The sequence below is a fragment of the Macaca fascicularis genome, chromosome 12, assembly GCF_037993035.2.
Source record: "Macaca fascicularis isolate 582-1 chromosome 12, T2T-MFA8v1.1".
Classification (NCBI taxonomy): Eukaryota; Metazoa; Chordata; class Mammalia; order Primates; family Cercopithecidae; genus Macaca; species Macaca fascicularis.
This window is the reverse complement of record NC_088386.1, coordinates 73,424,164-73,443,002: the sequence shown is the minus strand read 5'-3', so window position 1 is coordinate 73,443,002 and position 18,839 is coordinate 73,424,164. Positions and strand designations below refer to the sequence as shown.

The window sequence follows — 18,839 nt, the reverse complement described above, 5'->3', positions numbered from 1 at the left end:
CACACAATTAAGCCAGTGAACTAGATGGTCTTCCTGAATCCGACACTCAGGGAAAGAGATGGGGTGAGCATCCTCCGATTGTTCTGGGGGCAGTCTGTAATTCAATGCCCTCCTTCTCAAGTGAGTTGTAAAAATTGCTTCAGCCTTTCCTTTCTCTATCACTTACTTTCCATTTCCCTACCTTTCCTTCTTTGATTTTCCTTCTCCCTGTAAATAAGCCCACTTAAATTCAGTTTGATTTTTGCTCCAAGTGTTTTTCTAGTGTGCAAAATGGAGAGTATTAAAAAAACTCCTCTGATGATAACCCAAACTATTATTGTTATATACACAGTCATCCCTCAGTATCTGTGGGGTATTGGTTCCAGGACAGTGCATGGATACCAAAATCTATGCACACTCAAGTCCAGCAGTCAGTCCTGCAGAACCCACAGATAAGAAAAGTCAGACCTCTGTATCTGCAGGTTTCACATTGCCCTGAATGCTGTATTTTCGACCTGCATTTGGTTGTGGATGCAGAACCCATGGATAAAGAGGGCCAATTCTATTAACTGAAAAAATTTGCATATATACTACTATACACACACACACACACACACACACACACACACACATCATTAATGTATCATATTACTTGTTCATACATATTAACTCATTTTATTAACTGCATATAGTAAATAAACTCACATCATTAATCATTTATATGTTAAATATACATACATATGCATATATATATATATATATATAAAATCTCCAACTACTGAATCCCTAACCCCACTGGCTATCTCCATTACATCCCATCCCAAATCTTCTCCACCTCTGATATTTCCTATTTTAGACAATAGAATCATCACCATGTAGTAAGTAACTCAATCTAAAATCCGTAGAATAGTTTCCTAGTCATTCTCACTATTCTACATTCACTTGTGTCTATGATCTGTTGCTTCTACCTTGAAACATCATTTCTAGCCCTTCCTTCTCACTCCTTCTACCACCTTCTTCACTCTGTCTTTACTGATTTCTCACTAGGACATTTTTCCTCTGACTCATTTCTTGCTTGCAAACAGGGCACTCTTCTTTTCAATCAATTACCGCTTCTTTTTAAAAATGCACTGGCCTCTCATATGATTCAAAACATTGGTAATTGTCTATTGCTTGTGTAATAAAGCTCACACTGCCCAACATTCAAGGCCCATCACTTCTGCTTCTAACTTAACTTGCGGTTCTCCTCTCTAGTCCTCAGCCTTGCTCCATCCTTTTCTTCATCTCTACCCCACCTCCCCATGGTCAGCCTATGCATATATTAGTCTATTAGCACAAAAGATACATATCTTTGTGCAAATAGTCCCAGTGAAAGACAAAATACACCAGACAGTGAAGATCATTTCATCTGGCTATTGCAATAGGGAGAATGCTCATTAATGGGAAACATCTCAAAGAAAAAGAAAGGTACTTGGGGTTTCACAGGAGCATATAGACAAGGGAGTTACCTACATCACTCATGAGCCTTACAGGAGTCATGAGGAAGGATGGAGAAACGTCTTATTTTGGAATGTGCTAGGGGAGGGTGGTCTGTTGAGGATAGCCAATTCTGGAACAGTGTTAGGGAGATTTCTTTATAATTACTATTTTGGGGGAGCACAGAGCTCAGGTAAAGTTCAACATTGTCAACTCTACTGGCTATTCTCTGGAACCCCTCCACTCCCCAACTATCTATGGTTGGTCTTTCTGTCTTTAGCTCAGTGCCCTTGAAGGCTGATCTTTACTTACCACACCACTTGGGCTCTCTTGTCCTCCGGCTGCCAGTTGGGTTTGACAAATAGAAGGTATGAGCAGAAGATTTAAGGGCCAGAGGAGTGAACGACATTGGGTGCAGTTATTTTCCTTATTCCTTCTCTACCAGTTCTAGGAGTGGCTAGATCCTTCCATGGCCTCTCTTCACATGGATATCAAACTCACCTCCAGGATCTCAAAATCACACTTCCTTTCTTCCCTCCCTCCCTCTTGTGTAACCTCAGACCTAGGAGGTTACACAAGACCTGCTTTCCAAAGTTGCTAGTCCCTGGGTGCCTCACCATTCCTTATTGGGTTCTTTTCACCCTACCCACACTTCCATAGCTTTCCCCTTTTTTGAGTTATGTTCAGTTAAACTCTCAGAGTTCTCTATTTTCTCCCAAAATGAATTGATTTATTCCCTCAGCCTGGGAAACTTCCCCCGCTTGTCAGCCTAGAGCATTCCACCTCATCACACAGTTCACATGAAGACTTCCTTAACACCTTCCTCTGTGCACTGGCAGCATTTTGGACGTACATTGTGGTGAAACATTTGTGAACTGTTTCCTCCTCTGTAATGTGTTGTGAGTTTCTCAAGGATAGGACATGATTTGTGCCCCTTGGTGTTTCCAGAGCCTATAGCAGTGCCTGGTGCACTAAGTATTTGATAAATGCTGACTTCATGAATAAATGATTAGAGTAAATTGGCATAAGTGAGAGATTTATTAAGAAGCATAGTAAGGGGGCGGAGCAAGATGGCCGAATAGGAACAGCTCCAGTCTCCAACTCCCAGCGCAAGCAACACAGAAGACCGGTGATTTCTGCATTCTCAACTGAGGTACTGGGTTCATCTCACTAGGGAGTGCCGGACAATCAGTGCTGGTCAGCTGCTGAAGCCCGACCAGCGAGAGCCAAGCAGGGTGAGGCATCGCCTCACCTGGGAAGCGCAAGGGGGAAGAGAATCCCTTTTCCTAGCCAGGGGAACTGAGACACACAACACCTGGAAAATCGGGTAACTCCCACCCCAATACTGCGCTTTAAGCAAACAGGCACACCAGGAGATTATATCCCACACCTGGCCGGGAGAGTCCCATGCCCACGGAGCCTCCCTCATTGCTCGCACAGCAGTCTGCAATCTAACCTCAAGGCAGCAGCGAGGCTGGGGGAGGGGCGCCTGCCATTGCTGAGGCTTAAGTAGGTAAACAAAGCTGCTGGGAAGCTCGAACTGGGTGGAGCTCACAGCAGCTCAAGGAAACCTGCCTGTCTCTGTAGACTCCACCTCTGGGGACAGGGCACAGCTAAACAACAACAACAAAAAAAGCAGCAGAAACCTCTGCAGACACAAACGACTCTGACTGACAGCTTTGAAGAGAGCAGTGGATCTCCCAACACGGAGGTTGAGATCTGAGAAGGGACAGACTGCCTGCTCAAGTGGGTCCCTGACTCCCGAGTAGCCTAACTGGGAGACATCCCTCACTAGGGGCAGTCTGACACCCCACACCTCACAGGGTGGAGTACACCCCTGAGAGGAAGCTTCCAAAGTAAGAATCAGAGAGGTACACTCGCTGTTCAGCAATATTCTATCTTCTGCAGCCTCTGCTGCTGATATCCAGGCAAACAGGGTCTGGAGTGGACCTCAAGCAATATCCAACAGACCTACAGCTGAGGGTCCTGACTGTTAGAAGGAAAACTATCAAAACCCCATCAGTACGTCACCACCATCAAAGACCAGAGGCAGATAAAACCACAAAGATGGGGAAAAAGCAGGGCAGAAAAGCTGGAAATTCAAAAAATAAGAGCGCATCTCCCCCTGCAAAGGAGCACAGCTCATCGCCAGCAACGGATCAAAGCTGGATGGAGAATGACTTTGACGAGATGAGAGAAGGCGGCTTCAGTCCATCGAACTTCTCAGAGCTAAAGGAGGAATTACATACTCAGCGCAAAGAAACTAAAAATCTTGAAAAAAGAGTGGAAGAATTGATAGCTAGAGTAATTAATGCAGAGAAGGTCATAAACGAAATGACAGAGATGAAAACCGTGACACGAGAAATACATGACAAATGCACAAGCTTCAGTAACCGACTCGATCAACTGGAAGAAAGGGTATCTGCGATTGAGGATCAAATGAATGAAATGAAGCGAGAAGAGAAAACAAAAGAAAAAAGAAGAAAAAGAAATGAACAAAGCCTGCAAGAAGTATGGGATTATGTAAAAAGACCAAATCTACGTCTGATTGGGGTGCCTGAAAGTGAGGGGGAAAATGGAACCAAGTTGGAAAACACTCTTCAGGATATCATCCAGGAGAACTTCCCCAACCTAGTAGGGCAGGCCAACATTCAAATCCAGGAAATACAGAGAACGCCACAAAGATACTCCTCGAGAAGAGCAACTCCAAGACACATAATTGCCAGATTCACCAAAGTTGAAATGAAGGAAAAAATCTTAAGGGCAGCCAGAGAGAAAGGTCGGGTTACCCACAAAGGGAAGCCCATCAGACTAACAGCAGATCTCCCGGCAGAAACTCTCCAAGCCAGAAGACAGTGGGGGCCAATATTCAACATTCTTAAAGAAAAGAATTTTCAACCCAGAATTTCATATCCAGCCAAGCTAAGTTTCATAAGTGAAGGAGAAATAAAATCCTTTACAGATAAGCAAATGCTTAGAGATTTTGTCACCACCAGGCCTGCCTTACAAGAGATCCTGAAGGAAGCACTAAACATGGCAAGGAACAACCGGTACCAGCCATTGCAAAAACATGCCAAAATGTAAAGACCATCAAGGCTAGGAGAAACTGCATCAACTAATGAGCAAAATAACCAGTTAATATCATAATGGCAGGATCAAGTTCACACATAACAATCTTAACCTTAAATGTAAATGGACTAAATGCTCCAATTAAAAGACACAGACTGGCAAACTGGATAAAGAGTCAAGACCCATCAGTCTTCTGTATTGAGGAGACCCATCTCACATGCAGAGACATACATAGGCTCAAAATAAAGGGATGGAGGAAGATTTACCAAGCAAATGGAGAACAAAAAAAGCAGGGGTTGCAATACTAGTCTCTGATAAAACAGACTTTAAACCATCAAATATCAAAAGAGACAAAGAAGGCCATTACATAATGGTAAAGGATCAATTCAACAGGAAGAGCTAACTATCCTAAATATATATGCACCCAATACAGGAGCACCCAGATTCGTAAAGCAAGTCCTTAGAGACTTACAAAGAGACTTAGACTCCCATACAATAATAATGGGAGACTTCAACACTCCACTGTCAACATTAGACAGATCAACAAGACAGAAAGTTAACAAGGATATCCAGGAATTGAACTCATCTCTGCAGCAAGCAGACCTAATAGACATCTATAGAACTCTCCACCCCAAATCAACAGATTATACATTCCTCTCAGCACCACATCACACTTATTCCAAAATTGACCACATAATTGGAAGTAAAGCACTCCTCAGCAAATGTACAAGAACAGAAATTATAACAAACTGTCTCTCAGACCACAGTGCAATCAAACTAGAACTCAGGACTAAGAAACTCAATCAAAACCGCTCAACTACATGGAAACTGAACAACCTGCTCCTGAATGACTACTGGGTACATAACGAAATGAAGGCAGTTATAAAGATGTTCTTTGAAACCAATGAGAACAAAGATACAACATACCAGAATCTCTGGGACACATTTAAAGCAGTGTGTAGAGGGAAATTTATAGCACTAAATGCCCACAAGAGAAAACTGGACTAAAATTGACACTTTAAGATCACAATTAAAAGAACTAGAGAAGCAAGAGCAAACACATTCAAAAGCTAGCAGAAGGCAAGAAATAACTAAGATCAGAGCAGAACTGAAGGAGATAGAGACACAAAAAACCCTCCAAAAATCAATGAATCCAGGAGTTGGTTTTTTGAAAAGATCAACAAAATTGACAGACCACTAGCAAGACCAATAAAGAAGAAAAGAGAGAAGAATCAAGTAGACGCAATAAAAAATGATAAAGGGGATATCACCACCAACCCCACAGAAATACAAACTACCATCAGAGAATACTATAAACACCTCCACGCAAATAAACTAGAAAATCTAGAAGAAATGGATAATTTCCTAGACACTTACATTCTCCCAAGACTAAACCAGGAAGAAGTTGAATCCCTGAATAGACCAATAGCAGGCTCTGAAATTGAGGCAATAATTAATAGCCTACCAACGAAAAAAAGTCCAGGACCAGATGGATTCACGGCTGAATTCTACCAGAGGTACAAGGAGGAGCTGGTACCATTCCTTCTGAAACTATTCCAATCAATAGAAAAAGAGGGAATCCTCCCTAACTCATTTTATGAGGCCAACATCATCCTGATACCAAAGTCTGGCAAAGAGACAACAAAAAAAGAGAATTTTAGACCAATATCCCTGATGAACATCGATGCAAAAATCCTCAATAAAATACTGGCAAACCGGATTCAGCAGCATATCAAAAAGCTTATCCACCATGATCAAGTGGGCTTCATCCCTGGGATGCAAGGCTGGTTCAACATTCGCAAATCACTAAACGTAATCCAGCATATAAACAGAACCAAAGACAAGAACCACATGATTATCTCAATAGATGCAGAAAAGGCCTTTGACAAAATTCAACAGCCCTTCATGCTAAAAACTCTCAATAAATTTGGTATTGATGGATCGTACCTAAAAATAATAAGAGCTATTTATGACAAACCCACAGCCAATATCATACTGAATGGGCAAAAACTGGAAACATTCCCTTTGAAAACTGGCACAAGACAGGGATGCCCTCTCTCACCACTCCTATTCAACATAGTGTTGGAAGTTCTGGCTAGGGCAATCAGGCAAGAGAAAGAAATCAAAGGTATTCAGTTAGGAAAAGAAGAAGTCAAATTGTCCCTGTTTGCAGATGACATGATTGTATATTTAGAAAACCCCATTGTCTCAGCCCAAAATCTGCTTAAGCTGATAAGCAGCTTCAGCAAAGTCTCAGGATACAAAATTAATGTGCAAAAATCACAAGCATTCTTATACACCAGTAACAGACAAACAGAGAGCAAAATCATGAATGAACTTCCATTCACAATTGCTTCAAAAAGAATAAAATACCTAGGAATCCAACTTACAAGGGATGTAAAGGACCTCTTCAAGGAGAACTACAAACCACTGCTCAGTGAAATAGAAGAGGACACAAACAAATGGAAGAACATACCATGCTCATGGATAGGAAGAATCAATATTGTGAAAATGGCCATACTGCCCAAGGTAATTTATAGATTCAATGCCATCCCCATCAAGCTACCAATGAGTTTCTTCACTGAATTGGAAAAAACTGCTTTAAAGTTCATATGGAACCAAAAAAGAGCCCGCATCTCCAAGACAATCCTAAGTCAAAAGAACAAAGCTGGAGGCATCACGCTACCTGACTTCAAACTATACTACAAGGCTACAGTAACCAAAACAGCATGGTACTGGTACCAAAACAGAGGTATAGACCAATGGAATAGAACAGAGTCCTCAGAAATAATACCACACATCTACAGCCATCTGATCTTTGACAAACCTGAGAGAAACAAGAAATGGGGAAAAGATTCCCTATTTAATAAATGGTGCTGGGAAAATTGGCTAGCCATAAGTAGAAAGCTGAAACTGGATCCTTTCCTTACTCCTTATACGAAAATTAATTCAAGATGGATAGACTTAAATGTTAGACCTAATACCATAAAAACCCTAGAAGAAAACCTAGGTAGTACCATTCAGGACATAGGCATGGGCAAGGACTTCATGTCTAAAACACCAAAAGCAATGGCAGCAAAAGCCAAAATTGACAAATGGAATCTCATTAAACTAAAGAGCTTCTGCACAGCAAAAGAAACTACCATCAGAGTGAACAGGCAACCTACAGAATGGGAGAAAATTTTTGCAATCTACTCATCTGACAAAGGGCTAATATCCAGAACCTACAAAGAACTCAAACAAATTTACAAGAAAAAACAAACAACCCCATCAAAAAGTGGGCAAAAGATATGAACAGACATTTCTCAAAAGAAGACATTCATACAGCCAACAGATACATGAAAAAATGCTCATCATCACTGGCCATCAGAGAAATGCAAATCAAAACCACAATGAGATACCATCTCACACCAGTTAGAATGGCAATCATTAAAAAGTCAGGAAACAACAGGTGCTGGAGAGGATGTGGAGAAACAGGAACACTTTTACACTGCTGGTGGGATTGTAAACTAGTTCAACCATTATGGAAAACAGTATGGCGATTCCTCAAGGATCTAGAACTAGATGTACCATATGACCCAGCCATCCCATTACTGGGTATATACCCAAAGGATGATAAATCATGCTGCTATAAAGACACATGCACACGTATGTTTATTGCGGCACTATTCACAATAGCAAAGACTTGGAATCAACCCAAATGTCCATCAGTGACAGATTGGATTAAGAAAATGTGGCACATATACACCATGGAATACTATGCAGCCATAAAAAGGATGAGTTTGTGTCCTTTGTAGGGACATGGATGCAGCTGGAAACCATCATTCTTAGCAAACTATCACAAGAACAGAAAACCAAACACCGCATGTTCTCAGTCATAGGTGGGAACTGAACAATGAGATCACTTAGACTCCAGAAGAGGAACATCACACACCGGGGCCTATCATGGGGGGGGGGTGGGGGAAGGGATTGCATTGGGAGTTATACCTGATGTAAATGAGGAGTTCATGGGTGCTGATGAGTTGATGGGTGCAGCACAGCAACATGGCACAAGTATACATATGTAACAAACCTGCACATTATGCACATGTACCCTAGAACTTAAAGTATAATAATAATAATAATAATAAAATTTAAAAAAAAAGAAGCATAGTAAGAGATGATTATTTAATTCATTCTTTTTCTTTTCTTTTCTTTTCTTTTTTTTTTTTTTTGAGACAGAGTCTTGCTCTATCACTTAGGCTGGAGTGCAGTGGTGCCATCTCGGCTCACTGCAGCCTCCACTTCCCAGATTCAAACCATTCTCCTGCCTCAGCCTCCTATGTACCTGTGATTACAGGTGTATGCCACCATGCATGGCTAATTTTTGTATTTTTAGTAGAGATGGGGTTTCACTATGTTGGTCATGCTGGTCTCGAACTCCTGATCTCAGTTATCTACCTGCCTCAACTTCCCAAAGTGCTGGCATTACAGGTGTGAGCCACCACACTTGGCCTATTTAATTCATTCTTTTGCCATTTTGAGTAGTCCTCTTATAGAAAAATAGAGATTCAGAAAATTAAAAAACAAAAATCATGATTACTTAGTAGATAATTTTTATTTTGGTGCCAGGAATATCTATTTGAGCCTAGTTTTTATTTTTTTAACTTGTTTTTAAATTAAAAGAACAGAGAGAAGCCAGACTAACTAACACTTGACAAATATCCAAATCAAAAAGGCCTCTGTCCAGGGAGCGTTTCCAAAGAACAAGCAGGGAGATGTTTTGTTTACTTCACTTGGCAGGTACACTCCCTTCCCCAGGGTGCAATAATCAGGGCTGATCAACAGCAAAGGGAGCTTGAAACCAGTTGTTTAGTATCATTGATCTAGAAACTACTTGTGATATTTCCCTTATAAGATTCTCTTTTTTACTTACTGTGTGTGTATTAATTTATTTAATCCCTGTTCATTTAGTAAATGTATAATAAAATCAAAGTTGGATTTAGATAGTAAACTTTTAAAATTAATAAAACTAAGAATTATATAATTGGTCCAAGACAGGAATAAAGCATAAATTCTATTCTATTTTATTTGTGCTTTATCCTATTTGGTATTGGTCATAATTTCTGCAGTGTCACTCTATATATCCCGTTAAATTATATCCAAGTATTTAAGCTGTTTTTGCTGTTTTATTTTTTAACCCACGTATCTGACTGTAAACAATTTTCTATTTGAATGCATTATATTTTCAATTCTTTTTAAAAATATAAGTTGTCTGATGCTTTGAGGAGCAATCAATGGCCTGCCTGCCTAGAATTTGCTATTCAAAGACACTTGTGAGTGTGAAAGTGGGCACTATTAATAATTGTCCCTGGACAACAGGCTTAATTGGAGTGGAACTGTCCTCTGCCAACTGGGGATATATCCTCAAGTATATCTCTTACTGCTTACCTGGTGCCTAAAATTTCTATCATTGCAGTACTGTTTCAAATTAAAAGATTATGACTCCAAGAATCCTCTTTCTGAATATAGCTATATTACATGGGAATATTAATACATTAACCTATCATTAGCCATTAACAATTTAGCGAAAATAACTGATCTGGCCTGGAAATGGCTCTACACCAGATAAGTTGGCAAACTTTAAAAAATAAAGATCTATCTTCTAAATATTTTAGGCTTTGTGGCCTTTATGGTCTCAATTGCAACTGTTCACTCTACTGTTATAGTAGAAAGCAGACACAGACATTACTTAAATTAATGAGTATGGCTTCATTACAATGAAACTTTATTAATAAAAACAGGTGGTAGGCCAGATTTGGCCTGTGGGCCATCCTTTGCCCACTCCTGCTTTTGAGGACTGAGAGGCTGGCAGATGAGTTTACATCTCCAGAATTATGTTACTTCTCAACTGTTCATCTTGCTGCCCTCATCATGGACTAATGCCATGTGTATATTGCCTTGCCAAATAATCTGATGACTCAAGGTCAGTTTGGCTATGAACCTAACTTCAGAGGTCAACTCACCTTGCACTTTAAATTTCTCTTCTTTAAAATATTGCAGTATTTGTCGTTCCCCTGAGAAACAGAACCAATAGGAGACATAGATAGATAGATAGATAGATAGATAGATAGATAGATAGATAGATAGATAGATAGGTGATAGATAGATTGAGATAAAGAGATTTATTCTAGGAATTGGCTCACATAATTATGAAAGCTAAGAAGTCCCACAGTCTACTGTCTGCAAGCTGGAGAACCAGGAAAGCTAGTGATGTAATTCAGTCTGAGTTCAAAGACCAGACAATCAGGAGTCCCAATGTCTGATGGCAGGGGAAAATAGATGTCCTAGCTCAAACAAAGAGCACATTTGCCCTTCCTCTTCCTTTCTATCTGAGCCCTCAGTGGGTTGGATGATGCCCACCCACATTGCTCAGGGCCGTCTTGTTTACTCAATTTATTGATTTGAATGCTAATATCTTCCAGGAACACTTCGCAGATCACCCAGAAATAATGTTTTGCCAGCTATCTGGGGCACCCCTTAACCCAGTCAAGTTGACATATACCAATTAACCATCACAAATGTTAAGTCTTAAAAGGTTAGAGACCTTATTTATTATTTCTTTGGTATCTTCCTATGCTATCCAGTATTTTATACACACTGGATAATCAATATTTAACCAGAGATCAGTAAACATTAGTATTTTCATTTTTCTTCTATAGACACTAATGAAGATGAGTATTTTCATTTTTCTTCTAAAGACACAAGAACCTAAGAATTCATATAAGTGTAAAGTTAGGGAACATAGTCTACAATACTTCCCTCACTCCTAACACCAGTTACGAGTTTTGGAGTTCCCAAGACCATGCTCAGTTTCAATAATTTGCTAGAAGGGCTCAAAGAACTCAGTGAAAGCTGTTACACTCACAGTTACAGTTTACTACAGGAAATCATACAGATTAACATTAGCATGGGGCAGAGTCTAGGAAAATTCCACATGTGGACTCTGCTCATGGAGTCATGGATAGTGTGAATGTCTCCTGGCTATCATGTGTGACAAGATGCGTGAAATTTTGCCAACAGGGCCTGAGCCTTAATGTCTAGAGTCTTTATTGGGTCTTGATCACAAAAATGGGGTTGGCTGCCCATGCGACTGACCTCTGACTCCATTCCTCCAGTGGTCAACTGATACCATGTGACCCAAAGCTCCCACCCAAATCATATTGTTGGTGTGGCTTGAAGCCCCTATTCTAAATCACATTGTTAATCTTTGCACATTAATCAGGCAGGACATTCCAGGGGTTTAGAGATTACCTCTCAGGAGCCAAAGACAAAGGCCAGACCTCTCTTTAGGGAGGGTTCAATTCTTTTCTACACGCAAGGTCAATTGTGGTTCATGAATACAGTGTCTGACTTTGATCATGGCACCATAAGCCAGTTTATTGGGGGACACAGCTAATGCATTCTATGGAATGCTGAAGTTGGATGATACATAGTCCTTGACTTTCCCCTTACACATTAAAAATGAATGTAGAAAACAAGACAAATACAAGTTTTGTCCCTGTTTTTCTTCTCAGCCTGTAATTTATGTTGGAGTAAAATGTTCTAACATTTTAGAAAAAAAGTGTTTTTTCCTTTTAGTAGTTTTTCCAACTTCTTTTATGTTTCAAGAGTTAAAACATTCTGTCATTTCATTAAGAGACATTTATATATCTTATCCATTCTCTGTAGATCTATAGGTTCTATGGCTTTAAAACGCCATTATTTCCTATTCCATTTCTTATATCCCTCAGTTGCTATTGCTCAGATGGAAAAATATTTTTAAAAGATCTTTATTTTCTTTCATTCTCTAGACATTTCTCACATCTGTTTTCTTAAGATTTGAAACCAGAAGTGCACTTATTTTTTCTAGGGAGCGCTAGTTTTGAGAGGCCAGGGCAAATTAAGCTTCATACTATAAAGCAAGCTCCATAACTGTAGAGATTTTATTTTCTTTTACTTTCACATTTGTAACTCCAGCGTATACTACACTGCTTGACACATACAGACAGTACCTATTTGTTGTATTGAAAGATAATTTTCAAAAAGTTAAAAATTTAACTCTTGCAGAAATCTAAAGCAAGCGTGTATCAAAGATTTGTTTAACTCATTAAAAAGAGAAACAGCAGGGTGGCAAAGTTGGTTCTAAAACAGGCACTGAAAGAATGCCAGCATAAGATTGCTAGATGAGCTTTTTAAAATGGTTACTACCAGTCAGGATAATACAATTGTAACCATTGAGCTTTTCTTTTCTCCTGCACAGAAATCATTTGCATCTTTACTTGGATAAAATTTATTTGCATTGCTGTCAGATTTGCAGAAATTAACATCTACTCTTACCAAGTTGTAAATTATTCTAATCAATAGTAAGAAGTAGGCCAAATGAAGCATTCTTAGTAATATTGGAGGATTTAATCTCATCTGTCAGATCAGGAATTAAAAAATATGTCCTGCTCAATTTTCAAATGCAGAAACAATTAACAGTTTATTGATAATTTGATTAATCTTATACCAAGCCAAGTGTTTTACTTCAAGTTACTTTTTAGTCTGTGTTTACTCAAATTTGGGCATATAGGAGGTACTCAATAAATATTTGTAGAATTAATAAATAAAAGTACAGTTTAAGTATTCTGGTTTTGAAGGGGTCATGTTCAAATAATTTGCTGCTACAATAACACTTGCTCTTGCTTATTAAAGCAGTGAGAAGTGGGATCACTGGAGCTATGGACTCAGAACAACATGGCTTCCAGCAAACCACTTAACCCCCTAAGCCTTAATTTGCTATCAATAAAATGAGGGTAATATCTACCTTCTGGGATGTTGTAAGCATTGATACATACATAAAGGATTGTTTATAATGTGTGCAAAATCCCTCATTTGCAGGAAAATGGTCTCTCTATGTGGTTTGGCTCCCTTTCAGCATAGTGGCCTCAGGGCAGTTGGACTTCTTGCATGGTGACTGAGGACTCCAGGCACACGTATTTCATCAGGCAAGGCAGAAGCTGTGTTGCATTTTACAACAACCTTGGAAGGCATGTAGCACCTCTTTCATATGCTCTATTTGGTGAAGCTTTTAGAAGCCCACCGGATTTAACGAGAGGGGACATAGATCCTACCACTTTGTAGGAAAGTGGCAGGGTCACATGGAAGAGAAGAATATGGGGTAGGAGATATTGTTGTGATCATCTTTGGAAAATAAAATTTACTGCAATGAGTGATTCTGCAGTGGCTTAATTCATATTACAATATGAAATGAAATATGTTCTATGGTTGCCAAGGGTATTTCCTTGCAGTCGAGCTATTGTCATTGCCCTACATTCATCTAGTCACACACAATTTTCTTTGTGTTGAGCCTTTCTTTTCTTTTCTATTTTTTCCCTAATGTTGCATTTGCCTAGCTTGAGTTCATTACCTCACTGATAAAGCTGTTTTAATGTTTAATCTATTCCTAGTTTCCAAATCATTTTCTCAGGTGCCCATCAATTCCTTGTAAGTGGTTAATTTAAAAGGCCTTTGAAGCATGACATATGGCTAAGGCAAATCTAAATGTCAACCTTGGAAGCATTCTATGACATTCAGATGGACTCCTTTCTCTACAGGGGCTTGTTTTTCTATCATGTGGTATATTTTGCCAAAAGAGGATATTGGGGCTCAGAAAAAGATACTTCAAAGCATGGTGCCTTGGCATACTGAGCACATTGATCTAAAGGAAATTAAAAGGCCTTAAACTTGAGTCCCCTCAGAACCAAGAACTTTCTAACCTTTCTTGTTCCTCCTCACAAGTACAAGGTGGAACTCTCTTCCATCCCCTCCCTGAAATTTTATTAACCAGAGAATACTATTCTCATATCACAGGAAGGAAGACTGAGGAATGTCCCCATGCCCAGACAGACTTTCCATCTGTTCTTCTGAGGGCACTCTGAGAGATTACCTGGGAGACTTTATCTGCATAATAAGATAACCTTTGGCCAGATGTGGTGGCTCATGCCTATAATCCCAGCACTTTGGGGGGCCGAGGCTGGTGGATCATCTGAGGTCAGGAGTTCAAGACTAGCCTGGCCAACATGGTGAAACTCTCTACTGAAAATGCAAAAATTAGCTGGGCGTGATGGCACACCCCTGTAATCTCAGCTACCTGGGAGGCTGAGGTGGGAGAATTACTTGAACCCAGGAGGCGGAGGCTGCAGTGAGCTGAGATCAGGCCACTGCACTCCAGCCTGTGTGACAGAGTGAGAACCTGTCCAAAAAAAAGAGATAACTTTTGTTCACAGTGAAGATCCACCCCTTACCTTCTTGAAACCTCCTCCAGAGCTCAGAGAAACTTTGTCCCTGGTCATTGTCTGTTCTTTGGGCTCATTTTATTCCTCTGAAAATTTTTTCTATCCCTCAGAATTGCCTACATCCCCCATCCGTCTCCCCTACAAAGAGGATGCTATTTAAGCTTCAGCCATCTGGCCCTCCTTTGAGTCTCATATTTTATATGGCTTCTGTGCTTCTGCACATTAGTACATTTGTATGCTTGTTCCCCTGTTAATCTGTCTATTGTCAGTTTATTTCAGCAAACCTTCAGAGGGTAGAAGGAAAAGTTTCTGTCCACCCCTACAAGGGCCAGAAATAGTGCCTTTCTCACTCAACATTTGTAGTGTTGAAAGAGCTAGCACTCTAGCATCAGAGATTTCCTTTCATGCCAGTTGCCTTATTTAATTGTGTGAAACTGAGTACGTCTCTTAAAAATTAGGAGTTAGTTTCCTCATCTATAGACTGAGTATAAAATTCTTTACTTTAGATTTATAATAAACAAATACTCAAAGAAGCTTCTGCTGTAGGGCCTGGTTTACAGTATAAACTCAGTATTAGCTAATAATAAGAAAAACTACACTGACATTTTCTGTTCCCATAAATTCCCCCTCAACATAAGTCTTGGTCAACTCTCGCACTGGTATGCTGATTTCACTGGAGAGGTGAGAAAGGCAGTGTCCACACAAGAAAGATTGTTGAAGAAGGCGGCTTCCTCTTTTTCCTTTAGGTGGTGGCACCACAAAGTTCACCTGAGAACAGTGATGAGCCAAGCTTATTAATGAGCTAATTCCAGGAGCCTGGAGTTGGCAGAGGGCATCTTCTTTGAGGGGTGTTCTGTCCCTACCTGGGTCTCTATTGCTGTTGATTGGGTTGTTAAAAGAACAGTTTTCTTTTTAAGTATTCAGATGAGATTTTCCTTTACCTGACCTCCATAGCTCATGGGACACATAATTGTAAAAATATGTACATGTTTAGTGAAATGTATTAAAACTTCGACAATGTATGCTTTGTAAGAAATAGGATACAAAATGTAGGATGGGATTCTCCTCTTCTACTCTCTCTTGGGATTTCTCCACTTAAAATCTCTCTTTAATCTCCAACTATTATAATCATTATAAAGATGAAAAATGTTTATTACATTATTTTAAACTGCAATAAAGCTTTAATTGACCTGGATTTATTATCTTTCTATGTGACAGGTGGTGAAATTTACCAAATCCTTTGAATTGCTGTCCCCGAAGTGCAGTGCTGATGCTGAGAACAGGTAGGGCTTATGCGGTTCATGTGTCTTTTGATGTTCTTTGGTCCTTGGTGTTAGCAGCGTTGCATAATTCTTAAAAGATAGTAGTAGTTCTTTATATTAGCAAGTACAACCAAATAACATGACTCTTCTGTGTTTCAGGCCTTAAATTAAAACTATAGCTTAAAAATAAGTACATATACATCTAGCTTGCAATCCATTTTTAGGGCCAAATTTTAGTACTTGTAATAGGATTAAAATGTTGCCTTTAGCTTTTAGTCCTCTTTTCCCTGAACCTTATAAAATTTTGTTGTTTTGTTGTTGTTGTTGTTTTTTAATTTATTTATTATTATACTTTAAGTTGTAGGGTACATGTGCATAACGTGCAGGTTTGTTACATATGTATACTTGTGCCATGTTGGTGTGCTGCACCCATCAACTCGTCATTTACATCAGGTATAACTCCCAATGCAATCCCTCCCCCCTCCCACCTCCCCATGATAGGCCCCGGTGTGTGATGTTCCCCTTCCTGAGTCCAAGAGATCTCATTGTTCAGTTCCCACCTATGACTGAGAACATGCGGTGTTTGGTTTTCTGTTCTTGTGATAGTTTGCTAAGAATGATGGTTTCCAGCTGCATCCATGTCCCTACAAAGGACACAAACTCATCCTTTTTGATGGCTGCATAGTATTCCATGGTGTATATGTGCCACATTTTCTTAATCCAATCTGTCACTGATGGACATTTGGGTTGATTCCAAGTCTTTGCTATTGTGAATAGTGCCGCAATAAACATACGTGTGCATGTGTCTTTATAGCAGCATAATTTATAATCCTTTGGGTATATACCCAGTAATGGGATGGCTGGGTCATATGGTACATCTAGTTCTAGATCCTTGAGGAATCGCCATACTGTTTTCCAAAATGGTTGAACTAGTTTACAATCCCACCAACAGTGTAAAAGTGTTCCTATTTCTCCACATCCTCTCCAGCACCTGTTGTTTCCTGACTTTAATGATTGCCATTCTAACTGGTGTGAGATGGTATCTCATTGTGGTTTTGATTTGCATTTCTCTGATGGCCAGTGATGATGAGCATTTTTTCATGTGTCTGTTGGCTGTATGAATGTCTTCTTTTCAGAAATGTCTGTTCATATCCTTTGCCCACTTTTTGATGGGGTTGTTTGTTTTTTTCTTGTAAATTTGTTTGAGTTCTTTGTAGGTTCTGGATATTAGCCCTTTGTCAGATGAGTAGATTGCAAAAATTTTCTCCCATCTGTAGGTTGCCTGTTCACTCTGATGGTAGTTTCTTTTGCTGTGCAGAAGGTCTTTAGTTTAATGAGATCCCATTTGTCAATTTTGGCTTTTGCTGCCGTTGCTTTTGGTGTTTTAGACATGAAGTCTTTGCCCATGCCTATGTCCTGAATGGTACTACCTAGGTTTTCCTGTAGGATTTTTATGGTATTAGGTCTAACATTTAAGTCTCTAATCAATCTTGAATTAATTTTCGTATAAGGAGTAAGGAAAGGATCCAGTTTCAGCTTTCTACTTATGGCTAGCCAATTTTCCCAGCACCATTTATTAAATAGGGAATCCTTAACCCATTTCTTGTTTCTCTCAGGTTTGTCAAAGATCAGATGGCTGTAGATGTGTGGTATTATTTCTGAGGACTCTGTTCTGTTCCATTGGTCTATATCTCTGTTTTGGTACCAGTACCATGCTGTTTTGGTTACTGTAGCCTTGTAGTATAGTTTGAAGTCAGGTAGCGTGATGCCTCCAGCTTTGTTCTTTTGACTTAGGATTGTCTTGGAGATGCGGGCTCTTTTTTGGTTCCATATGAACTTTAAAGCAGTTTTTTTCAATTCGGTGAAGAAACTCATTGGTAGCTTGATGGGGATGGCATTGAATCTATAAATTACCTTGGGCAGTATGGCCATTTTCACGATATTGATTCTTCCTATCCATGAGCATGGTATGTTCTTCCATTTGTTTGTGTCCTCTTTTATTTCACTGAGCAGTGGTTTGTAGTTCTCCTTGAAGAGGTCCTTTACATCCCTTGTAAGTTGGATTCCTAGGTATTTTATTCTCTTTGAAGCAATTGTGAATGGAAGTTCATTCCTGATTTGGCTCTCTGTTTGTCTGTTACTGGTGTATAAGAATGCTTGTGATTTTTGCACATTAATTTTGTATCCTGAGACTTTGCTGAAGCTGCTTATCAGCTTAAGCAGATTTTGGGCTGAGACAATGGGGTTTTCTAAATATACAATCATGTCATCTGCAAACAGGGACAATTTGACTTCTTCTTTTCCTAACTGAATACCTTTGATTTCTTTCTCTTGCCTGATTGCCCTAGCCAGAACTTCCAACACTATGTTGAATAGGAGTGGTGAGAGAGGGCATCCCTGTCTTGTGCCAGTTTTCAAAGGGAATGTTTCCAGTTTTTGCCCATTCAGTATGATATTGGCTGTGGGTTTGTCATAAATAGCTCTTATTATTTTGAAGTACATTCCATCAATACCAAATTTATTGAGAGTTTTTAGCATGAAGGGTTGTTGAATTTTGTCAAAGGCCTTTTCTGCATCTATTGAGATAATCATGTGGTTCTTGTCTTTGGTTCTGTTTATATGCTGGATTATGTTTATTGATTTGCGAATGTTGAACCAGCCTTGCATCCCAGGGATGAAGCCCACTTGATCATGGTGGATAAGCTTTTTGATGTGTTGTTGAATCCGGTTTGCCAGTATTTTATTGAGGATTTTT

General features: G+C 39.5%; 1 protein-coding gene across 2 annotated transcripts in view; it reads left to right on the top strand.

Moving 5' to 3' along the window:
• Positions 1 to 18,839, top strand: part of PDE11A (phosphodiesterase 11A) — a 464,879-nt gene that overhangs the window by 188,209 nt on the left and 257,831 nt on the right. For both annotated transcript variants that reach the window (XM_005573580.5, XM_074009510.1), the window contains one exon: positions 16,041 to 16,105. In XM_005573580.5, coding sequence (XP_005573637.1) covers positions 16,041 to 16,105 — 65 coding nt within the window. The remainder of the gene's footprint in view (positions 1 to 16,040; positions 16,106 to 18,839) is intronic.